General features: G+C 48.4%; 1 protein-coding gene across 3 annotated transcripts in view; it reads left to right on the plus strand.

Annotated features, from left to right (window-relative positions):
* The window catches only part of STX8 (syntaxin 8), a 250,803-nt gene that overhangs the window by 81,571 nt on the left and 143,625 nt on the right, over positions 1 to 25,607 (plus strand). The window contains exon 7 of one of the 3 annotated variants that reach the window (XM_045986154.1): positions 7,819 to 10,042. The exons of the other annotated variants lie outside the window; for them this stretch is intronic. Coding sequence (XP_045842110.1) covers positions 7,819 to 7,856 — 38 coding nt within the window. The 3' untranslated portion in view covers positions 7,857 to 10,042. Of the gene's footprint in view, positions 1 to 7,818; positions 10,043 to 25,607 lie in introns of those variants that run through there. 3 annotated transcript variants of the gene reach the window in all.

Genomic DNA, 25,607 nt, shown 5'->3' on the forward strand with positions numbered 1-25,607 from the left:
TCAAGTGGGACAACCAAGTGCCCACCTCACCAGGGTTTGGCGAGGAGGCGTTGAGAGCAAACGTGGAAAGGGCTCACTGCCTGTGCTTCGCAGGTGGGGCTTGTGGAGCCGAGATCCCGTGGCTTCTCGTGGAGCCGCTGGGCCCCGCGGACGTGCCCGTTAACCCCGTCGGGCTGTGGGAGACGGGAGGTGGGACAAGGGCTTTCTGGACACAGGTCTGTGTCACTTCATTGTGGGAAAGCAGGGTGGGAATTAAACATCGCCGTTCCTTTTGCGATAAAACTGGCTGGGAATCCATAACATACTTCTTGAGGTTTTCATGCTCTTTTTTTTTTTTTTTAAGATTTTATTTATTCATTTGAGAGAGAGAGCACAAGAAGGGGGAGGGGCAGATAGAGGAGCAGACTCCCACAGAACAGGGAGTCTGATGTAGGGTCCATCCCGGGACCCCAGGATCATGACCTGAACCGAAGGCAGATGCTTAACAACTGAGCCACCCAGGCGCCCTCGTGTTTCATATAGAATTTGAAGAGCCCCAGGATCATGACCTGAACCGAAGGCAGATGCTTAACAACTGAGCCACCCAGGCGCCCTCGTGTTTCATATAGAATTTGAAGAGCTCGCAAACCTCTCTCCAGTGCTTTTTTTCTGCGTCCTGCTGTTGACCTGCCAAAACGTTAGCCCTTCTGGGCAGCCGGAACACCAAAATGTTTTTGTCTTAGAAATGCTCCTTAAGGGGCGCCTGGGTGGCTCAGTGGGTTAAGCCTCTGCCTTCAGCTCGGGTCATGATCCCAGGGTCCTGGGATCAAGCCCCGCATTGAGCTCTCTGCTCTGCGGGGAGCCTGCTTCCTCCTCTCTCTCTGCCTGCCTCTCTGCCTACTTGTGATCTCTGTCAAATGGATAAATGAAACCTTAAAAAAAAAAAGAAAGAAAGAAAGAAAGAAATGCTCCTTAATTTATCTCTCTCGGTGGTTAGCGAATTGAGTCCATTCCTTGAAGGATAGGTAATCCCCCCACACCATGGATTTTCCAGGACTGTCCTGCATACCCTGTACCTGTTGGGGTTCATCTGATTTTCCCAGTAGTTTTTTGCTTTGCTTTATTCTTTTAATTTTAATTTTTATTTACTTTTAATATAATTTGATTTTTTACCCTTTTCTGTGACCATAAGAGCACGAGGAAGGGGAGGAAGAATACTGAGCAGTGGAGTGGGCGAGAACAAAGGCTTTGGAATTGGAGCTGACACCCCCGACCCCTTCCCCTTCCCACCCCCCATCCACCCCCGTAGCGGCACGACCATGAGCAATTTACTTAATCTTTCCAAGCTTCGTGCCCCACATGGAGACGGGGGATGATAACACCTACCTTATGGGCTGTGAGGATTATACCAAGTAAGATCACACAAGCGCTCGGCGCAGTGACCGGCCCAGCTCAAGGCCTGGAAGTCCTCAGTCCGTGGCGGCCCCGGGGGCCGCGGCGCCCAGACACCGTGGAGGGGCCGTTCAGTGTTTCATACCCAGTGATGACAGGCGCGCTGCTTGAAGAAGTGTTTGAACTCTCGCCCTCCGGAAGGTTCCGTTTCTCCAGGTGATCCCGCGCACCTGTGATACGGCTGATGTCAGGGTATAAATTTCTCCAGCGCACCACCATTCCCTTTTCACCACGCACAGTTCATTTCTGGTATTAGTCACTGGACTGGGAAACTTTCTGGTTTTGATTGGCCAGTCAGGGTTCACCGAGGCAGAGGCTTTCCCGCGATGGCCCCATGTGTTCAGGAGAGGGGGGTGTTTGTGAGCTGCGCGGGGCTCGAGGCCCGCAGCCCGGAGACGGCATTGTGTTGCCCTTTGTAGCAATGATGGATATTTTAACATCTTTGTTCTTTCCGTTTGGGTATAACACTAGAGCTGTTTAAATCACTCGGAAAATAACATGCCTGACATTTCTCCGATTGGGAGGGGAAACACACATGCACGCGCACACACACACACGCACGCATACAACAAAAAACCTGAAGCAGTAATCCCCCGCCTGTGACCGAGGAAGTGCTTTTGGGGAGAAAGGAGAGAAAATGGGATGACTTAGGGGAGACGAATTCTGAAAGGATGCATGGCAGAGCATACATTAAACCTCAGAAAGCTCAAAGGCATGACCGAAAGTGCGTATTTGAAGAGGCTGAGATGGGCATCAGAGGGCACTTGGGACCCTGGGTCTGGCTACTGCCGTGGCTTTGAGCGTGGATCACGTGCCCACTTCTGACGCTCTTCACTTAAGACACACACTTGACATTTCTCAGTGCAGAGAGCCCTCTAGGAATTTCGGTGTGGTGCTTAACAAGTACTGGAGACTAGAGATCATGGCTTGATTTCATGTTGAAATCACTTTTCTTTCCTTCTTGTGCCCCTTTGTTGAAAACCAGAAAGTCGTTCAGCAGTCACTTATCCAGCCGAGTCCAGGTAAGGCACGCCCCTGACTTTGAGCCGCGGTGAAGGGTTATGCCGAGCAGCAGACTTGTGACAGAGGCGCAAACACTTGCCTTGTGTCGTTCCTGTGTTCCTGAAATAATGGCAGATCGGCATTGAGCGATGGTAATTGCAAGCCACCATCCAAATCTCTTAGCGCACCTTTGTCTTTATGGGAACGCCCCAGAAAATCTTTTTTGAAAGCACCTGTTCTCTTTGATAATCACCTCTTGCAGCTGCTGATTTTTAAGAATCAGACTCAAGAAAGGTGCACGGCCCAGAAAGTCGCAGTCGCAAATAGAATATTTCAGTCCTGCAATACATAAAATGTCTCACTTTAAACTGAAGAGTTCAAACTACTTTTCTTTGGAGGAGAGAATGGAAGTCTGTGAATGAAACCGATCCCAGCGATAGCTTTTGTTATCAGTAGTTCTGCAGCAGGGACACAAACATAGAACTGTTTATATGTTATATTATTTATATTATATATAAACACTGCTGTGACCACTTGGGGTGCCCACTCTGTTCCGGGACCTGTTCTTCCTGGTTTCCATCAACTCTCCTCAGTGAGACGGTCTTACCCCTTCTGCAGAAGCCTGGGGGGCTCTTGCTTCCCTCTCTCTAGGGCCCAGCATGAATGGATATTTCTTCCTTGGACTTTGTAGGGCAGTGCCCTACACATTGGGTCCCCATGTGCTGGTACTTGGGGAGGATGGCCATGGCCTCAGTTGGAACATTTCTCTAGCCAGTTCTCTGTCTCACATCCTCAGCTAATACTGCCCCAGTGGAGAGGAATCCAGAAGGTGCCTCCAACAATCCTTCCGTGTTCCAGCCCACTTTAGTAAAAGGAACATTGTTTCCGGATGATTGTTATTTAGGGTTGTGTAGCATATTTTATCGTCCCACAGGTTTTTTCCTGATCAGAATCCTGGAAAGGGAAAGAGTCTGGGGTTGCAGTGAGGTTCTGTTCAGTCACAAATGATCTCTGCTTTGGTTCGCTTCAAAGCGTTATCAGGCTACTAGGTTAGTTGTCTTTATTATGAGGTCGAACTGGGGGGTTCCCTGCTGCTTTCACTGGGGGGCTTTGCGCTTCCTTATGTAATTGCACCGTGCTCCGGCTTCTGTCTGTATGTGACTGAGCAAGAGACATTCTGTGTCTCCCTCCAGCAGACCCACCCACTGTGGTCCCTGCTCCCTTGATGCCCTTACCTGCTTTCCGCAGGCCCTGGCTCTCTGCGAAGTCACTGTCCCCTCGCATTTGGGTCCGGATACCCGGACTTATGGCAGGCCCACGGCTATTGGGAAAACAAGGCTGTCTCTTGTTTATATTGGTTTCTAGCTCCTGAAGGAATCCTGTCTTAATAATTTCCTTAAGGGGGTTGAGCCAAAATCTAGCGTGATGGTAGGGGAGGGTGTGTGCCTTTGGAAAAAAGTCCCGGGTGACTCTGATGGACGCAACCACCCAGTGCACCCGCCCACCCCACCCCGCCCTGAACACACACAATGAAAATCTGCTGTCTTCTGCTGTGCCAGGGCGGGATTGTATGGATCAGCTCGTATTTTCGATCGGTCCATGTTAGGATCTGTCAGAGAGGCAAACGGCCTCCAGAGCTGTGTCCACAGTGGGGAATACACAATTCCACTTTTCAGTAACTCATTGTAGTTTGGAAGACATACTTGTGAAAAGTAGATATAATACACTGACATCAGAGATGGCCTGACGGTAGGAAGGCCGTGGAAGGCTACAGAGCGGGTTCAGCAGAAGCAGGCATGGGAGTTTTTCTCTTAGGCTGCTGGGTGACTCACATAAATACAGAGAACAACCTGGTAGTCGCCTGTGGGGAGGGCATGGGGGACGGGTCCCGTGGAGGAAGGGGAGTGGGAGGTCCAGGCTCCCAGGGATGGAACGGACAAGCCACAAGGACGAAAGGCACAGTGTGAGGAATAGAGTCAGGTGTAATAGCGTCGGATGGTGACAGGTGGTAGCTACATGCGTGGCTAGTGTCATGGGGCGTAGACTTGAGGAATCACCGCACTGTACACCCAAACTGATGTGACGTTGTCCACTACTCTCAACATAAACCCAAGTGACGCAAACGTGGAAAGTACCGTGGTGGTCATTGTTACTTTGATCTCTGCAACAGCCTTATGAGGTCAGTACCGTGACTGCCCCCATGTAACACCCCGGGAACGGGAGGCTGAGGCGGCTGAGGTCCCAGGCCCACACAGCTACTGGGTGTCAGAAGTAGGATTCGAACCCAGATCTCTGCCTCACGACAGAGTCTGCTCTTGTAACTACGCTGTGTATTTCCTGCCTCCCCGCAGGACACACAGGCATTCTCGGGAACTAGTGGCTCCTTTAAAGGGGTATTTGTAGTACCAGAATGCCTGTGGCCTTGTCCACCCTGTGCCCCCCAAAAAGGAGGGGGAGTGAGAACACCCAGGAGTCAGCAGTGAGTGTTGGGCTGTGGCCACAAAGGGAGGAAACAGTTGCAGTCCAAAAAACCTAAATTAGCAGTCCCAAAGCATGAAGGATTTGATGTCTTTAAACTGCTGTGTATACCCTGAAGCCCGCTTGTCTCCTCCCTAAGCTCCCAAAGACGCAGAACGATCCGGTGGCAGAAAGAGGACATGGTGGGTCTTCCTATGCACTTTTTTTTTTGTTTTAAGATTTTATTCATTTATTAGACACAGAGAGAGAACACGAGTGAGAGGAGGGGCAGAGGGAGAGAGAGAAGGGTGCTCCTCGCCGAGCAGGGAGCCTGATGTGGGACTCGATCCCAGGACTCTGGGATCACGACCTGAGCCAAAGGCAGATGCCTAACCGACTGAGCCACCCAGGCGCCCCACTGTGCTCTTTACTAAGCCACTGCCTGTCAGCTACAAGCCCTCCTGGTGCCCTGCCGCGTGACGACGCTGTTGGTACCCTGCAGGCCACACTTCTGCCTTCCAGGAAGCTGCACCGGCAGGAAGCAGGGTGAGAACGTGGCAAGGTCAAAAGACACAGAGGGCCTCGTACCTTCCAGCTTGCCTCCCCCTGCTCACTTGCAGGTCCTGCCTCTCCTGGAGCTCCTACCTAGAGCCCCGCACCAGCAAAGCAACGCCTCTTCCTCCAAAACTTGAGTTGCATTTCCACGAAGTCCACCTCCAGGCTTCTAATTTTTTTTTTTTTAAGATTTTATTTTTGGAGCACCTTGGTGGCTTAGTTGTTGAGCGTCTACTTTTGGCTCGGGTCGTGATCCCAGGATCCTGGGATCGAGCCCCGCATCGGGCTCCCTGCTCAGTGGGGAGCCTGCTTCTCCCTCTCCCACTCCCTCTGCTTCTGTTCCCTTTCTCACTGTGTCTCTATCAAATAAATAAATAAAATCTTTAAAAAAAAAATATTTTATTTCCAAGTAATCTCTACACCCACCGTGGGGCTTGAACTTACAACCCCGAGACCAGGTCACGTGATCCGTCAACTGTGCCGACCAGGTGCTCTCCAGGCTTCCCATGTTAATTATTCTGACTGCTTCCTTTTCTTACCTGTGCAACTCCCATGAAACCTTAGAGTTGGGTGTCCACCCCTTCCGCTAAGCAGTTAACCGACTCTGTATCTAGCTGACGATCTTCTGTGGTAGATTCTCGCTGTTAAAATTCCCGGTGTGACGGACAGCTCCTGATTAGACCCTGCCTGATACGCCCATAAAATTCAGCCTCTGGGTGCCCTGCTTGAGTTTCCTTTCATCACGCCTAGTGTGTGCATTTCGGGGAGCAGTCCTGTGGGCGGCCTCTCAGGCACACTTGCCCGGCGCGGGGGGTGCTGGCTTCCGGACAGACTCCGAGGAGCATGAACATGACGACAGACTCGGAGAGAGGGGACCTCTTGTCTTTTTCTAGCCAGCCGTAGGGTGGGCTGCTCAGAGGCATGACCCCTGTTGACGACACTGTTACCATGTCCAAAGGCTTTTGTTTTTGATGGCAAACAATGGATTGCACACCGACTCCTCCATCCTTCATAAGTAGCTGAGTATTCTGTAGATAGTAATTATCTTCCCTGCTGGGCATTTCCTACATTATAGTGAATTTGATGGTTGACTCTCTGACAGCCGTTCCCAGATTATTAGTCTATGCCAATCACAGTGAACCCACTCTCCTTGTCAAAAGTCAGATGGATAATGGGCAGGTGGCCCATCCCAGACAAAGGAGGACCTGTTCTAGGGCTCCCGGCAAAGGTTTTCTTTCTCCTCTAAGAAAGAGATGGCTCCCCCTTTCCGTTTTCCAGAAGGTGCATTTGGATGCGACACTCAGACGACTCTCATTACTGTTTTATGTCTGTAGAAGGAGCCAGTCTGGGGACAAAGGTGTCCCCAAGGCTGGAGGAACAGAGCTCCTGGTTGGCCCAAGAGTGGCCCCAGAGATCCCGTGCCCCAGTCCCTGGCACCTGCAACCGAGCCTTTGCACGTGTGATTAAGGGTGTGGGCCTTGAGATGGGGAAATTATTTGGGGCCTGATGTAAATCAGAAAGGTCCGCCTGGGTGGCTCAGTGGTTTAAGCCTCTGCCTTCGGCTCAGGTCATGATCTCAGGGTCCTGGGATCGAGCCCCGCATCGGGCTCTCTGCTCAGCAGCGAGCCTGCTTCCTCCTCTCTCTCTGCCTGCCTCTCTGCCTACTTGTGATCTCTCTCTCTGTGTCAAATAAATAAATAAAATACTAAAAAAAAAAAAAAAAAAAAAAAAAAAGTGGAAGGGCGGTGAGGGAGAGTCAGTGTCACGTGAGAGCCTCGGGCAGTCTCCGCTGGCTTTAAAGATGGACAGGGCCACACGCCAGGGGGTCCTGGCCCCTTCTGGAAGCTGGCAAAGGCGAGGAAGCAGATTGCCCCCTGGAGCCTCCAGAAAGCACCACCGCCCTGCGGATGCCCTGATTTCAGCCCATGAGACCTGCATCAGACTCTGACCTCCAGAACTGCCAGACAGATAGTTTGTGTCGTCTTAAGACACTGATGTGGTAATTTGTCACGGCGGCTGTATGTAGCTAACAGGAAGGTGAGAAGAACCTACTTGACGACTTTGCTAGATTTCCACATCGGCCGACCCTACAGCGCCCCCCTGAACAGCTCAGCCCTTGGGACAAGCCTTTTCTGTCGTCTGATCCAGCCTGAGCTGGATTTTCTGCCACTCGAGGCCCAAGCGTCCCAGTGGATACCGCCAGGCTTCGCAGAATACTGTGTATAAATACGGTCGACTGTATGTGCGTGTTTGTTCAACCGTGACAAAACGTTGGAGAAAACCCCCAGAATCCACATCTGAGGATGCAGGGCTGTTTTCTGGCTCATACTAAGTGTAATAACTTAGAACTTTTTTTTTTCTTTCTCGTAAAAGACACAAAAGATGTTTGGAAGGACGGACACGTTGTTTGAGTGCTGAGGTGGCCTGGAACTTCGGCAGGTGTGCTTCGAAATTGCCAGACTCATTTCCTATCGTGACCTGCAGGCGTCCACGTCCTCCGCTCCAAAATAACATTTCAGCAGACCCCGTGACCGTGCCAAGAAGTGATTATTTGTACAAATCCAGATGATTTCCCAATTTAGGATCGCTCAGGCGGGGGAAGAAATGGAGGGAGACACAGGCTCTTTTTTCCCATCCGCAGAGAGTGGGAACAGCCCCAGCGCCGGCTTTGACCAAATGTTGCTGACAGCTATGAAAGCAGTTATCACCGGACAGCTGCTCCGTGGCCCCCGTGAACCCAGCCGGAGGCTCAGCCCAGGCTGAGAGCAGAGGGGCCAAAGGTCAAATGCTATTTCGGTTGCTTTCCAAGCCTCCGCTCCACCATTTCGGGGTTTTGAATTAGTTTTTGTAATTTCTGCTCCAAAAGACGGTGCGGAGCCCCACAACCACCCTCTCTGCACTTCCCAGAGACACTTGCTCGGTCTCTGTCCTCCTCCTCCCCTTCACCAGCCCGGGTCATGTCCCCGGGAAAACAGCGCTTTCCTCAACGTGGCTTCCAGCCCTGCCTGTCTAGTGGGGCCCTCCTCTGAAGGTTGCGTATTTAATATACTTCACGTCCTTGGCTGTGATGGTCCCTCCCAGGATCTGGATCCTTGCGAACCACAGTTGTATTGTTGGGGTCGTGGGGGTGTGTGTGTGCTAGGGGTCGTACACCATACCCCGACGTCCCAGACTATGCCACAGAGGACTCATTGGTACGAGTTTTTCTTATGAGAAATGGCCAGAACCCTAGTTAGACTCACGGGTTGCAGATTTCCCCTTACCATTGTAAGTTACGAGGTGTCGTAAATAAATTTAAGTGTCTTGGATGAAAGACTGTGGGTATGTAGTCAGCCCACTTTGTGAATCATAGAACATTCCATCTCCAAGGCATATGACCATGTTCCTGGAGTGTCTGTGTTCTTGTCCAGATTTTGGGTTCCTCCTTCTCTGCCTTTCCCTTCCTGATGCCATAGGAAAAGGATCTTATTTTTCATTCAGCTGCTGTTGTAATTACTTGCTACGTTGTAATGTTTTCGTTTGTGCTTTTTTTTTTTTTTTCACACCCAGCCTGCCAAAATATTTTCCTTGCTGTGCATTCCCTGGTGTCCCCCGGTGCCTTTACTGTTACTTATCTACTCTTGTAAAAGCGCATACCTAAATATAAGATAATCCCTGTATTTCCAAGAAGTCCCCCACCAAATTTCTTGCCTCACTTGGAACATATATGCGTTCAGGGTTATAGCAATTATCTATTTATAATCTCTGATTTGTCAATTATATATAATTAAGATGACTCTGAAAAATATTTAGAAATACAGCCTTTTCTGTAGCCTTTTCCACTTTCATTTTATGAGATAATTTTGTCAAACTCCACTGTGCCTCTTTGACGCCAGTGTTTTTGACACCCCATCTGTGTTAGAGCACCTTCCCATAGCCTCCCCTTCTCCCTTCTTTAGCTACAATCCAAATCTCCCTGTCGCCTGGGAGCAAGAGACTCATGGTACCATTTATTTATTAATTCAACAAACCTATATTCGACATCCACTCGTTGCAGAGTGTGCGGAGTGCTGAGTACAGAGATCAGTTAGAACTTGTCTTCCAGGCCTCCTTCCCTCCCCTTGAAGGAATTTACCCTCTGGTGGCAAAGGCAGCATTGTGAACAGAGAATTGCAATATTTTGTAAGAAAGATGAATAATCAGAGTCCCGAAGTGGTGTTGGAAAGTGCTGCATCGTGTCTGGGCTCCTGCCTAATTCAGCCCCGAGCATCTAAGTGCTTCATGATCTGTACGAGCGTTGAGCACAGTCATCGTTAAATACCAATAGCGTTTTCTCCATGGAGTAAACACGTTTTCACTAGAGCTATGGAAACTGAGCTGATTTATACTTACCTTTCTTGGTTTTCCTGGAGTTTTACAATGGATTAGATGAACCTGCAGCATGACCCAGTGTCAGTGAGTTTCGGGGCCTAGGAAATTTACCTTTCGGATCCCCACACCAACTGGCAGCCAGGTTGGGCCTAAAAGAAGACCTAGGTCCAGCCCATCCCACTGGGACACTTAGGCAGAAGCATTATAATTAGGTAACTAAGAACCAGTCTTAAGAAACAGAAAGATTTCTTAAAAAGGCAGGGGGCTGGGTGACTCAGTGGGTTAAGCCTCTGCCTTTGGCTCAGGTCATGATCCCAGGGTCCTGGGATCGAGCCCCACATCAGGCTCTCTGCTCAGCGGGGAGCCTGCTTCCTCCTCTCTCTCTGCCTGTCTCTTGTGATCTCTGTCTGTCAAATAAATAAATAAAATCTAAAAAAAAGAAAAAGAAAGAAGCAGAAAGACTTTGTATTTACGTTTCACTTCTTGGTGAGCAAAGATTTCCCCCCCCCCCCCCTGTATTTGGCATCTAAATTACATATGAGATTGAAGAGAACTGTTTTTCCCTCTTTCCCTGCCTTGCCCCCATCAGCCTTCCTCTCACAACCACTCTTGTGTTTGAGAGAAGGGAATATAGGGTTCATTGTTTCAGGCAAAGACCTCACCAAGAAGCTCTCAGGTGTTGGGAATGTCTGGCATGAGACTCAATTAAAAGACTTCGACTAAAACATCAAAGATGGTTCCAGATTACGTTACAGTTACCACCAGCTGCTGTTACAGGTTACTAGTAACCAGAATCCGAGTCCCCTACCAGCTCAGTCGTAATGAAGATGAAATTGCCGTGGGGGCCTGTCTTCTCTGTGAAATCTCCGTATAGTTACTTGCTGTTTGACCCCAGGAGGATGGTTCATCAACCTAATATTGAGAGACGGGAGAAAGTGCTTCTGAGTTTTATTGTATTTTACTTTATCTTTTAGTTTTTTAGAGAGAGAGAGACAGTGAGGGCAGAGGAGCAGAGGGAAAGGACGAGGGGATGTTTTTTTAAAGATCGTATTTATTTACTCCAGAGAGAGAGAAAGAGCAGGGGGAGGAGCAGAGGGAGAAGGACAGGCGGACTCCATGAAGAGCGCAGAGCCCCGACGCAGGGCTCGATCTCACGACCCAAGATCATGACCTGAGCCAAAATGGAGCACTGAACCACTCAGGCACCCCTAGCGCTTCTGCATTTTAAAGGTAAATGGTCAAGATAATTTAATTGGATTAAGAAAAAAAGCATACAGCAGATAACACCCGAACTAAACCAAATAAGAAAAAAAAACCTGTCAAGAACAGATTTCCGAAGCAGTGAGACTTTGGCTCAGTTTTCCAAGAATCCAGGGACTCTGTGCGTCTGTGTACATGAGTGTAGGTGTGTGTGTATCTGTGTGTGTTTACCTTACCGTTCGTGTCTTCTGAGGTATTCAAAAGACAGTGATCATTTGGGGGGGAACCCCATGCCTTGGGTTATCTTCCCGTGTTTCCTTAAATGCTCATTTTTTATTGAGAGGGAAAACGTAAAGACAGGTATATTGATAAGATCAGGAAGATAATTTGGACATATGTATCGCAAGAGCTAAATGGGACTAGACATTCTAGTTATGATAGCTGACACAGAGTATGTGATATTTTAAGTCCTTGTAAGTTGTTAGAAACCATGAACTGTAGCAGAGGCCACGTTTCTGTCAGAGGCAGCATTTACTCAGGAAAATTACAAAAACCGCTGTATCCAAAGGGAATTCGTGCTTACTTGGGAAGATTACATTAAACACGGAAATGATGCTTCGTGGTGAGTTCTTCCACCGGGACCGTGGGTCTCTGTAGAGAGATCTCCGTCTGGCGCATCCTCCGTAAGAGAGCGTGAGAGGAGAAGGTGTGACTGCATTGACACGTGTGGCCTGTTTCTCCTCCACAAGGAGACAGCTTTAAGCAGGATGAGCTGGGACTACCCTGTGAGTCAAACCGTTGAGACAGTAATGGGATTACGGTGAGGATTAGGCCTGGGGAAAGGGAATAACAGGAAGATAAAGGCCGAGAGGGGGAGAGAGTATAAACAAAGGAGAGAATTGTGATGTGGAGCTCACGCTGGAGGTTTTGAGGGATCATGTTCCTGCGGGCGCCCTTGCTTTAAGACGGAGCGAGAAAGTGATGGGAAGCAGGCTGTCTGATTCATTTTTGGGGTCCCCGGCTGCACCCCGGGCCTGGGGACACAGTCTGTGCTCCCTACATGCTGGTTGTGAGGTCGGAAGCGGGAGAAGGTTCCTCCCCTGCAGGAAGGCCACCAAAGAGGCCTTGTCTCGGGACCCCAGCTGGCCTTCCTCAGTGTCTGGGTAGGGGCAGATCTTGCACAACACGCTGAGAAGAGCACCCAAGAAGTAAAACCACTTCTGCACGAGAAAGATGCCTATTGGAAGCCAGTTTGCAGGTTCCGCTGCCAAGGCCGCGTGCTTGTCTTCGCCAGAGGGGCAGGACGAACCAAATTTTCTAAAAGACAAAATAAATCATCCACTTATGTGACGCTAGCTAAAAGCGCGCCTGTGAGCCTTGGTAAAAATCAGAATTAAAAGGCATGGCTATCGTCAACGCGTTCCTGGCCTTTGTTACCCTGTGTGTATGTGTGGTGGGTTTTTTGAGATAGGACTCACCTCTAGTAAATGTTGTCCTTTTTGGGGAGCAGTGCTATGCATTTTGACAAACATGTGCAACCGGGATACAGAACACGTCCATCGCGCACAGAAACTTCCCTCCTGCCCCTTTGTGGCTGATTCCTCCTCTGTCCCCTCCGCCCGTGTCACCGATTTGTTTTCTCCCGTTCCAGCTTTGCTTTTTCCAAAATGGAATAGAAATGGGGTCAGGCACTGTGTGGCTGGCTACTTTCACTGAGGCGAGAGCGCATCTGAGCTTCTTCCAGACGGGTACCCGTATCCGGAGCCTGTTCCTTTTTCTCGCTGGTGACTGTCCCACCGTATCACCGTACCAGCTTGTCAACTCATTCACCAGTGCAAGGACAGTGGCTCGCTTCCGATCTTTGGCACTTTCGAATAATGCCGCCACAAACAATCATGTTTAGGTCTTTGTGAATCCCTGTTTTTAGTTCCCGTGAGTATTTCCTTGGGATGGGCTTGCTGGTCTCCTTGGAGAGAGTAAGATTAGTTTTCGTGCCGTCTGCGTTCCCGCCAGCAGTATATGCAAGTTCCGGTTGCCCCTCACTCTTGCCAGTGCTGGTATTGTCATTAAAAGCATTTTTTAAAAGCCGTTTTTAGCACCTCTTTAAAAACTGATTCCTGGGGCACCTGGGTGGCTCAGTCAGTTAAGCATCTGCCTTTGGCTCGGTTCATGATCTCATGGTGCTGGGATCAAGCCCCACATCTGACTCCTTGCTCAGCAAGGAGCCTTCTTCTCCCCCCCCACCCCCGCCCTGTTGTGCTATCAAATAAATAAAATCTTAAAAATATAAAAATTGGCTGTATTAATACTTCTGATAATGTAGAGAGCTTAGCTCTTCCTCTTCAAAAGCAAAATCTCTTTCTCTGAAGAGTGAAAGTTTTGCCTGAAGGTCATTTAAAAAATAATTAGCCCCGGTTCTCGTTATTTAGCGTAGTGTGGTCTGTGCAGTCACTGTGACCACTGAATTCGTGACTACTGAGCCATTGATCCTAGGGGACGTCCACGGTGAGGTTCCCAGGAGGCTTCGGTCCCAGCATTTTGCCAGTTGATCAATATGTAATCTTCTCTTAAGTGTGTTTCTGTTTAAAGACACATTCTGTAATACATTGTATTACAGATTCCATTACACTGAACTCGTGCATTAATCTAATGCGTTTGTTCACTCCGTAAGACACATCCCAGCCTGTGCTGGGGGGCCATGCCTAACCACCCACAAAAAGCACAAGAATGTGAAAACCATGGCACTCAGTCGGCCAGGAAACTGACGGTTCTGGTGCGAGAGCCGACCCAAGAAGGCCGAGCCTTGTCTGGCTGGGAGCTGGGACCTCAGCTGGGAGTGTGCGGTCAGATGACTCAGATTATCTACGCTCTGCGCGTGGCCAGGAATGACTGTGCAGGTGTCACGGGTATCGTTCTGGGGGTCATAGACGCATTGTAGCAAGTGGCGAATTCGCCTCTGTTTTTCTGTCTTCCAAAATGCCTAACATTCGACTTAATTTAAACAATGATTTGTCCTAGCTTGGTCTTAAGAGCAAGCAGCAGCCAGTGTTTTTACTCTGAGAAATTGACAAGGAAATTAACTTGCCAAACCAGGGCCGCTCAGTATGGAGATTGCTTTAAAACCACTTCAAGACCTTCCCAAGGTTTCACCCCCACGGCAAAGTCTTGCTCTTGAGTTATGCTGGAAGATCACACGCACCATTCAAGCATGTTAAGCACACACTTCATTCTCAAAAAGTAATAAGAAATGTTCAGCTCTGAATTTTGTCTTAGTAATAGCTATAGGGCATGTGTTTAAATTCACGGAGACAGATTAATGCACTTACCAAAACCCCCATTGCCTAAAAGTAATTATAAGTTTTCTAGATTGATTGCCAATACGATATAGGTCCCAAAGAAGTCACCCCTCTTTACCGAGACAGAACAATAAATTGGTTTTCCTGAATACAGTGGGTAAAGAATCCAAGTTCCTGACCTCGAATATTTCGCTGGTAGTGTTCTGTGCAGTAGGGAACAATCAGGATGACATTTGCTGAAATGTTGGAGATTTATAACATAATAGCTTGAGCATATGTGCCAAAAAATAAAAATCTTAAATCCTATCAAATCAAGATTAATCACCTATTAAAATACTAACAAATAGCACAGTACAGGTGGTGTCATACGCCATCTCTCTTCATATATAGTTACAAAACAAACTATCCTGGCAGTGACGTGAATATCACGCATCTTCTGTCTCGCTCGCAGTGGGAAAAAGGAAAAAAAGAAAGGCTACTCAGTCATTCTCGGTGTGGATCTTGGCATTTCATTAGGGAGTGCTATCACAAGCCTTTTCACCGAAAAGCGTACGCAGCTCTCTGGAAACTGCTAAATTTCCTGGCTTTGTACTACTGCCAAAAAACTGTTGCTTCTCCCGTCATTAACTAGTACATATTTATTCCTCTCTATCTTTGTAGAGAGTAACCCATGCAGCACTCCCATGAAAAGGAAAACAGTAGTCTGCTTCCTCCCTCTCGCTCGCTGTGCCGAAATTAATCCCACGGGCCAATGTCTTCTTTACATTCTGCTTTAATTTAGTACTTGTAACCGTGGACCGAGTGGTAACAGAAGAACCCGGGACAGTGTTCATTGTGTCTCTCCGTGAAGATGGTTTTTGAAGTTTGTGGGAAAGCGGCTCCCGAACCTTTGTCATTAAACATTCCTAGTAGGCTAGAATAACAAGTTGCTAAGTTGGCTTCCAGCGAATGGCCAGGCAGTCAGCAAATATTGAGTGAGGATCTATGTGCCAGCATTCTTCTACGCTCTAGCAATCCCGTGGCAAGCAGCATGGTCCCCGACGCCCGTGTGATCGCTCCCATTTTCGTGGGCTGCATGTCTCTGATTAAAATGTCCTCTTGGGAGACGGCGGAAAACAAGCGCAGAAAACGACTTGCGGCGTATTCACGTACCTAGAGTATCCTCGTGGTTTAAAAAAGTAAACTGGAGGGTGGGAAGCATGTTACGATCTTTTTTTTTTTTTTAAATGCAAGATTTTGGACAATTTAATAATTTTTTTAAATGCAAGATTTTGGACAATTTAATAACTCACACTTGCACGAAATAAAGCCCATTGGCAGGTTGATCCTTTTTTTTTAAATTTGTGTCTCTGGGAACAGTTTTCTTAAACAAGTGAAGGTGCCTTGCCTGCCTGCATGGTGTCGTGTCTCCAGGTTCTCCCTTCCTACAGTTTTGCCTTCCTCCCTGTCCTCAAAGACACCAAGCAATGTGCCGTTCTTCTCCCGAGACCCTGGCCAGTCTCGCCGCAGATAGCGTCACAAGCCGTACATCTTCACTTGTTCTCACAAAACAAACTCTTGAGCAGTGACATAAAACATCATGTCTCTTCTTTCCCACTCACAGTGGGAAAAGGAAAAAAACGCTCCGTGGTCATTTCTCTTTGTGGATTTTGGCATTTCATTGGAAAGTGCCAATAAGTACTCATTTTTTATGCTCTTCTGGAAAGCTCTGCTCAGCCTTCCAAGTCACAAAGCAAACTGAGGCCCTGACGGTTCTCCAGGCTCAGGTCAGAAAGGTGGGAAACTTTTATTTTTGTAGGCAGGGAGCTCATGAATAATCCACTTGCGACCTCCTTCGCTGCCCCAAGCCCTCCTCTGCAGCCAGCCTCCCCGCTCCAAGAACTCCCCATCAATCTGTCGCTGACCGTCAGCAGAGCAGCAAAGCGCCAGTGTTATTGTGAACCTCCAGTGGAACGCCTTGCCTCCCAGCTGGTGATCAATCTGGGTTAGACGGCAACATGTTTGCCTCTACAAATGAGCTGGACCCCTCTGCCACGTAGCTCTGCCAACTTTTGAAAGAAAGAGTCTGTTTCAATTCTTTTCGGGGGTAAAGACAAAAGGCCTGTCTCCCTTTACACAACCAACTATTGAAAAATCCATGCAAATATCCACAGCCGGGATCCTAAGGAAATCATCTGGAGAGGTCAGGAAGTTGCCTCCTCCCCACCCTGAAAAAAAAAAAGAGAATTTATGTTAAGTGTGCATTCACACACACACACACACACACACACACACACACACACGAGAACTAACCTTTTGATTTTCTTTCGTAAAGATGATGCGTTCACGATAGGAATTATACCATCTCTCGAGACTTCTCGCTTCCAGATGAGATGGTCCAGGGGTTTAGGATTTTTAGCTCGCCTCTCTAAGCTCCAGGTGAAGCCAGCATTGTGATCCTGCCTTGAACAGAGCTGCAGAACTTTCCCTGGAGGGCTAATATTACGAATTAAGGTAGAATGACCAGGTCTCGGCTGGAGATGATTGCGCTGAGTCCATGCTAATTGGACACGATGCATCTTACTAATTGCAAACTTTTTTTTTTTTTCAAGATTTTTTTTAATTTGAGAGACAGAGCATGAGAGCCGTGGGGAGGGGCAGAGGGAGAGGGACAAGCAGAGTCCCTGCTGAGCAGGGAGCCTGGCATGGGACTCAATCCCAGAACCCTGGGATCATGAGCTAAAGGCAGACGCTTAACCGACTGAGTGACCCAGGGGCCCCTCTAGTTGTGAACTTTTGAGAAAGCTTTCTTAGAGTTGGCTAGTGCGGAAGGGGGCCAGCGTGGTCCGGGAATCGTGGCACAGCAGAGGGACTGAGTTGGTGGATGTGAAGGAGCAAGTAAGAGTGCAGTGTGTGAAAGGTTAGCAGACAAGGGACAGAGCGGAAGTGCGAGGACGGAGTCGCGTGCACCACCGGGGTGGCTCAGTCGGTTGTGCACCTGCCTTGATTTCAACTCAGGTTGTGACCTCAGGGTCATGAGGTTGAGCCTCGAGTTGGGCTCCATGTTTAGCATGAAGTCTGCTTGAGATTCTCTCTCTCCCTCTGCCCCTCTCCCCGCTCGTGCTCTTTCAAATAAATTATTTAATTACTTAATTAAATTAAAATCTTTAAAAAAAATAGAAAAGTCGCATATCATTTGGTGGGGGTTTTGTAACACAAGTGATTGTTCTTTCTTATCTATGATCACCCCAGCCCACTGGATGGACAGATTCTGTGGTCACTGAGTACAGAGATAAAAAGGAGCAGAGAGTTTTTTGCCCCTTGGTCAGGGGAGGTGGGGTGCATCATTTTCCCAGAGACAGTGGGGCTCTAAAACCGAAGTGTAGATGAGCTAGAAAGAGGGGGCTCTGGAAAGAGAGGGGGAGAGTCACTTTGGCCTCAAATGGAGGCTGAGCTGGGCCATTGTCCTTGAAGGAAGAGTGGGTGGTAGCTTTGGGGACATGGGGCCCATGTTCTAAGTATTGGGAAACTCCAGAAGATTATTCAGAATGACAGCGAGCAAAAGAGGAAGAAAAAGTGGTTTGCATGGATTTCACTGGGCGGTGACTTGGAATATCATGGATGTCTTTGGCCAGTTGATTTTGGAGGTAAGCAAGGACAAGGATGGTGACAAAGAAGGGAGGAAGGGGTACATCGGAGAGAGAGAAAGGAGGAATCTGCAAGCTTTCGGGGTGGATCCAAAGGGAGGTCTGAGGGCCGTGGATGAATGAGAGGTGGCTCCCAGCCCTGGTAAGTAATGGTACCAGGGACAAATCTGCACATTTCAGAGTCAGAAAATCTCTCTAATGTCATCTTATTCACTGATCCTCCATCTATGATCTCATGGAGTAATTCAGGCCGGAGGTCATTAGACTCCAAGGAATTATCCCATCTTTTCTTATGGCCTCCCTTCTTCGTACATTTCCTGGTGATATCTTCCAGGGCTCTGTACGTGGGCTGGTTTATGCCACCACCACGCCTGGCTGCCAGCTTCCCCTTACCTGTCCCGACCACGGTTGGAAAAATCCCACGTGTCTTCATTGTCACATACACCAGGGGATATTCTGGTGAGAATTTTTTAAATGGATTTAATAAAAAAGGCATATGGTAGAACGTTCCAGCTCCAGAACTCCCCTGCGCCCAATCAGGAAGGCTGGTCAGCAGTGCTTCCCGGATAAAAATGACAGAATTTATATGGAGGAGAGTATAATAATAGTGGTAGTTCGTAGCCATCCGTTACCCCAGTGTGGAGAGGATACAGCTATTGGGGATAAAAGTTCATTTTGCAAAATGGTTAAAAAAACAAAAAACAAAAAACCAGCCTTTTAGTTGTTCACAACTCGATCTCGTCCAGCTGTCTTGCATCCTGCTGTGCTAAGTAGGGTTGTGTTAATAAGCCTTGGTCTCCATTAAGACAGAGACTGTGTTAGAATCAAAAGAAGTAACGGTCTTGCTGTACCCTGCATTATTGAAAAAGCATCCTTTGTATTTGATTCAGTTCTACACGCCGCATTAAGGGCCTGGAACACATTATCTAGACTCTCGGGGACCAAGCCCCAGTGGAGCTGGCCAGTAATGTCCGTTCCAGGGTATAGAGCGGGGCTCAGGAGACTGGGGCCCACTGCCTTTCTGTGTGGTACACAAGCTAAGAACATAGGATTCTAGATTTTTAAAGGGTGGAGAAGCCCAAAAGCAGAATAGTATTTCATGACCTGTGAAAATGATATGCAATTCAAATGCCAGTGTCCCTAAAGTTATTTTTTCTTTTTTTCTTTTTAAATAGCCCTGCTTGTTTGATTACATATTATCTATGGTTGCTTTTGTGCTAATTGCCCCAGAGACATATGGCCTGCAAAGCCTAAAATATTTACCATCTGGCCCACGGCAGAAAATATTTACCAGCCCTTGGTCCCATACTCGAATGTGCATATGAATTACCTGCAGATCCGGAGTCTGGAGGCCAGAGGCGAGGCCTGGGAGTCTGCCTTTCTGACAGCTTCTGGACGGTGTCAGAACCACTGCTTTTTGGGTCATACTTGGGTTTGTAAGGGCCTAGGTATTTAGAACAAAGAAAGAAAGAAACAAAGAGGTATACTATAAAGGGGAGATTATAGAACTTTTTAAAAAGATTTTAGTTATTTGACGTATAGAGAACAAGCAAGGGGAGCTGAAGGCAGAGGGGGAGAGGGAGAAGCAGGCTCCCCTAAGAGCAGCGAGCCCGATGTGGGACTCGAACCCAAGACCTCGGGATCATGAGCTGACCCAAAGGCAGATGCCCAACCAACTGAGGCACCCAGGCACACTCCCCTTCCCTGTAATCTCTTAATACCAGCCTGGGGAAAAGGCTCTGTGCTTGTCGTGGGATCCCCCAGCTGCAGGCTGTTGTAAGGCTCTGATGAGTGAACCTTCCTGCTCATCGCTCCATGAAGAAGTCCTTTTTAGGGCCTCCCCGGTGGCTCTGTCGGTTAAGTGTCTGCCTTCAGCTCAGGTGATGATCCCAGGGTCCTGGCATTGAGCCCCACGTCGAGTTCCTTGCTTGGCGGGGAGCCTCCTTCTCCCTGTCCCTCTGCCTGCCGCTCTGCCTACTTGTGATCTCTCTCTTTGTCAAATAAATAAATAAAACCTTAAAAAAAAAAAAAGTCCTTAAAAAAAAAAAAAAGGCCGGAAAGCAACTAGCCATTTGGAACAAGACGATCCACGGAGAGTGTAGCACACTTAGACAGATGGGTGAGTCACCCAGTATTTGAGCAACTTGATATGTAGCTATTGACGAATAACGTTCAGAACCATAAAACTCATTCAGCTAATAGGACACCGATCTGCCCCAAACCCAGTGAGCGCGGCTATAGCCGGGGGTCTCGTGCTGTTTCCTACACCGAGCGCTTTTCATTTCAGCTTGTCACGCGCCTTTAAGAACATGATTTATGCTTCCTAATCCCCCCGGGGGGTTAAGTATTTTCATATTTATTGCACGGAAGAGCATTCTGTGATTGCTTGCCTGTCCCGAAAATCAGTTTGGCTGGAAAAGGACGCAAAAATTCTGACCTCAGCTCCGTATCCAAACCAGGAGTCAGCACTTGAAAAATGGGAATCAATATCTTGCTGGGGGAGTGTTTCATTCTGCGAACCTGGGGGAGGAACAGCTGGTGGGAGGCCGCGCACACACAATGTGGCTTGTTCTCTTCGCAAATCCGTCTGCCGCCCCCGCATCTCCGGCCCGGCCACGTCCATACAGGCCAAACATCTTTCAACTCACTGGGGCTTTTCAGACGGTTCATCATCATCCACTGTATTATGTTCATCACCACCAAACCGTTATCCTGATTATTAAAACCCGAGTAGCCCGGAGTCTAGATTCGGCCCTGAGCATGTTGGCGATCTTGTGTAACCTCAGTGGATTTTATTTTATTTTTGTGGTGGTGGTTGTCGCTTAACTGATACTTTTCAAAATCCTGACCCTCTTAGGGGCACCTGGCCAGCTCTGCTGGTGGAACGCACGACTCTTGAGCTCAGGGTTGTGAGTTCGAGCCCCACGTTGGGTGTAGAGATTCCTTAAAGACAAAATCTTGAAAATAGAAAATCCCGACCATTTTAGATGCCGGTCCTTGCTTCCGTTCATCTCGTGGGTGCCACATCCCACCACTTTTACCACCAAACACAGACCCTCAGGTACCTTCCCCTGCTTTTCGCATTCTACCCACCTCCTTCTTGGGGGCGCCTCCGGCCTCGCCTCAGGCCTCGATTATGGTTCTTGTTCCCTGTCTCGGCAAGTGGGAGGTTTGCTTTACGAAAACCATTCTAGAACCCGTGCAAGTTGCCGTTCCCTCAGCAGGATGGATTATTACCGTCTGGCTCTTGCTTTGCTCACTTCCCACAGTTACTTCCAACTCGCTCCTTCATGGCAGACTTTCCAGTTTTCTTCTACCCAGTACACTACTCATATCAGTCTTTTTAAAAAATACCATTTTTTGCTACATGACTTCAGTGCTCAGAAAGCTTCAGGTGTTTCCTTAAAATCTGGTGGACGATGATAAAACCCCTTGTGTCAGTTACTGAAGACCCTTTTTATTTTATTTTCAAATTTAATTTTTTTTTTTTTTTTCAAGGAGAAAGCATGAGCAGAGCAGGGGAGGGGCCGAGGGAGAGAGAATTTCTAGCAGACTCTGTACCCAGAGCTGAGCCTGACTCGGGACTCAATCTCATGACCCTGAGATCACCACCTGAGCCAAAATCGAGAGTTGGACACTTAACCATTTGTACCACCCAGGCACCCCTTAAAGCCTTTTTTTCTTTTAAGATTTTATTTATTTATTTGACAGAGAGATCACAAGTAGGCAGAGAGGGAGGCAGAGAGAGAGGAGGAAGCAGGCTCCCTGCCAAGCAGAGAGCCCGGCTCAGGGCTCGATCCCAGGACCCTGAGATCATGACCTGAGCGGAAGGCGGAGGCTTTAACCCACTGAGCCACCCAGGTGACCCAAAGCCCTTTTTAATCCAGTTCTCATTTTCTTCTGTGCCATATGAATTTCTTCTGTTTCAATTCCAAATATGCCTTTTGTATACCTTCTGGTGCTCTCTAAGCGGTGGGAATGAAACACTATGATTTTAACGTCCTTGGGGAGACGTTGTGTTTTCACAGTGCCGCTAAATAGTGATAAAGGTGGTGTTAAGAACAGGTGAGTCGCACAGGTAAGCACCCCTTAAATCCCGGGCCGTCCAGGACCCTGTCCTCGGTTTCTGCTACTCTGTGTGCTTTCCCACACCCTCTCCCATCCCTGATGGCTGGTCAGTATCCTCACCCATCCCTGCGCCCCCGGCCTCGTAGGGATGCTGATCGGGTTTCACTGTTTCCCCAAAGTCCCAGATCTGTATTTCCGCCTTTACTGAGCATCCTTACCTGGAGGGGGACTCCTAGAGCAACATGTCTAACACTGAACCCCTTCCCTTTCCCTGCAACCTGTTCTGCTCCTTCCCTTCTTTCTTGGTCACCGGTATGGCTGCCCCATTTATCTTCTGGGTCGGACCGCTACAGCCGTCATTGAATTCAGTTCGTTTCACCCCTCCAATGGCCTCTCTCCCACCTGCGCCGCTCCCTTCTTGTCCTAAGGCCTCTTTGAGAACTGCTGCTGCCCCCGGCAAGTTCACCTGCCACGGGTGTTCAGTGCCGTGCTCTGTCTGCCCCTCTACAGACAGAACCGGCTTCTTAGAAACAACTAGCAACTTCTAGTGGCTCCTTTCCCGTTTAGGGCAGAAGAGCAGCGGTCAGAGGCTGGCACGCTAACCCCGCAGCAACCTCACCTGTTGTCCGTGTCACTCCTCTACCTTCTCACATGTTGTTCCCTCTCCCTGCGATGCTGTTCCCGCCTTTCCTGCCGAGACACAGTTGGAGCTCAAACATCACCTCCTCCATGAACCTCTTTTGTTGGGTTCTTGCCGTACTGCGTGCAACCCCTGTTGGGATCCCCCCATTTTAATATCTGTGACCCTCGTTCTCACCTATCATGCAGTCACTCACATTTGTGCGGACACTCAAGTACTCACTGTTTGGGATCCCCAGTGTTTCAGTATCCCCGGTTGTGGGCTGGGGACGCCGCAGAAGGCTTTGTGTCGGGGGAGGCTCTTCGGCTCCATCGAAACCACTAATTGAACGTCTGTTCAGTGCAAGTGCTCACAATAAAGTTACAAGGAGGAAGTAATTATTTCCATTTTGCAGAGCTCGAGAAACCAAGACTCGGGTTAAATTATCGGGGCGCGATTCTATCCCTAATAAGCAAAGGAGTCCTGACGTGCACCCAGCCTGGGGTCCGGGCTCATGCCTTGTCTTTCCCGTGTCAAAATGCTGGTGCCGCAGACTAAATCTTATGAGTGCCTTACAGGGCCCTCCACGAGGGTAGCGATTTCGTGATTATAAAGCACTTGGGAACGCGCAAAGGAAGCCCGTGGTTTTGTAGGGGACTAGAAATGTTTTCACAACTGCTTCCCCGCCTGCCTCTCTATCTGTGTGCCCTTAATATTGTCTGACTCACAAAGGAAAATTGTTGATCCACAGAGAACCGGTTCAAGTTTTCTTCTCCATCTCAAGAGTATCCCGTGGAGGAAAATGTCTTAAACCGCACCTGAGCTATAAACAATTTATTCTGAAGGTAACAGCGTTAGTACTGCAGTATGTAAACCTTTAGCTAATAAAAATCAAAGTAGCCTAATTTGGAAAGTACACCGAAGGTTAGGGGGAAAGCTTGTAAATGTTTTCAAAGACTCGGGATTTAATTCTATCACCAGCTAGCAAAATAAATGGTCCAGCTGTTAGCTCCGAAACAGACACGGGTTGGAAATGAAATGTTAGTTTAAACGCGTTGGTCATTAGAAATCAAAAGGAACGCGAAGTACACTTTTCTAGTTTATGAGAAACAAGGGCGAAAGTTCCCCCAAACACATTTGTGGTTACTGGGTTTAAAATTGCTTCCTCGTCTTTTCTTTTAGCGTCTGATACTTCGTATGGTCTATGTTGGGATGACGGGGGCATTTTTTTTCCCCCCTTTCTTTCCTTTCCTTTCCTTTCCTGTTGAGATACAGAGGTTTGGGAATCCATGAAGAGTGGAGTCGGGAGATGTGAAATCCCGCTTTTCCACGTGGCCTGGCTGCTCGCTGTGGATTGCAAACTGCCCACCAGGCTCTGTGAGGGATGGGCGGTTACTCTCAGTAACGTGCTGAAACTGACCTGAACTATACAGCCAGCACATCTGGCCACAAGCACCGGCCTGGTGGAAGGTTATACTGGAATTAATTAACTCTGGTGGGTACTCCGAGATGTTTTCTCCACGTCTCGTTTTACCATCATAAGCCTAAGGAAGTCCATAGGAACTTCTTTATTTTTCCTTGAGAACTGCTTAAAAAAAAATAAAAATAAAAAAGAACCCAGAGAGCAGTGTGTTGTGGCTTGAAACTGACGTTAGAGCAAAGCCTGTGAGCTTCCTTTCTTTGAGTGTGGGTTTTTAACTTCGGATTCCGGCGGAGCTGTGTCTCTTTCCTCCACGACAGTAACGTCGCTGAAAAATGCATTTGATCATGTTGTTAGGAAGCGGGAGACTGAATCCAAGGGAGCAGACAAGGTGCTGAACCGCTCACAGAATTCCAGAACGTTTTGTGAAACGAGATGGTAGCCCAGAAACTGCCCGGCTTCAGAAAGGGAGAGAAGGGAGGTTTCTGGAGAGTGTGTGTGTGTGTGTGTACACGCACAGCGTTTCCCCGTCCCGACAGCATCATGTTAACGCCAAGATGTCTGGCGTGGGTGTTGCTCTTAGTCTCGTAATCTTGCACAAATGTACTTTGCCCTGTTGCTTTTCTTGATAAAACGGAGAGGACGCCTGCCTTCTAGACGGAGCGTTTCTGTTTGAGGCGTGATGACACAATTTCGGAAATAGTGGGGAGGGTTGTGCAACACTGTGAGTGTAATTAATGCCACTGAATTGTACACTTAAACATGGTTAAAATCAGGGGGCGCCGGGCTGGCTCAGTCCGTGGAGCATGCGCCTCTTGATCTCAGGGTTGTGAGCAGGAGCCCCACATTGGGTGTAGAGATTACTAAAAGAGAGAAACTTCAAAAAAATAGTCAAAATTGCAAATTTTACATTATATATATTTTACCACTGTTTAAAAGAATTATGTAATACACCAAAACCCACTGCACTGTATACTTTATTTTTTTTTTATTTTTATTTAGTTGACAGAGAGATCACAAGTAGGCAGAGAGGCAGACAGAGGGAGAGGGGGAAGCAGGCTCCCCGCTGAGTAGCGAGCCTGATGCTAGGCTTGATCCCAGGACCCTGAGATCATGAACTGAGCCAAAGGCAGGCTCAACCCATGGAGCCACCCAGGCGCCCAGCTAACAATTTTTTAATTGCATGTGTGATTCAGTTTCCGCATTTTGATGGGACAGTCTGGTCTAGAAATCAGACTGACCCCTCCCAAGATTCATGGACTTTGAGAGATTAAGAATCCCCCCCCCCCACCTGCAAAGAGTCTATTCATTCATTTGAAAGAGTGAGAGACAGAGCGCCAGCAGGGGACGAGGCAGAGGGAGAGGGAGAAGCAGACTTCCTGCTGAGCTGGGAGCCTGACATGGGGCTCGATCCCAGGACCTGGAGATCACTACCCGAGCTGAAGGCAGACGCCCAACCATCTGAGCCACCCAGGTGCCCCAAGAATCACTTCCAATGACAGTAGAATACAAAAGAATTCCCTAAATTGGCCTGGAGTTTAAGGGAATTCACCTCCCCAACAGTGGCTGTGCCTTCGTCTCTG

Source organism: Meles meles, chromosome 18 (genome assembly GCF_922984935.1).
Source record: "Meles meles chromosome 18, mMelMel3.1 paternal haplotype, whole genome shotgun sequence".
Classification (NCBI taxonomy): domain Eukaryota; kingdom Metazoa; phylum Chordata; class Mammalia; order Carnivora; family Mustelidae; genus Meles; species Meles meles.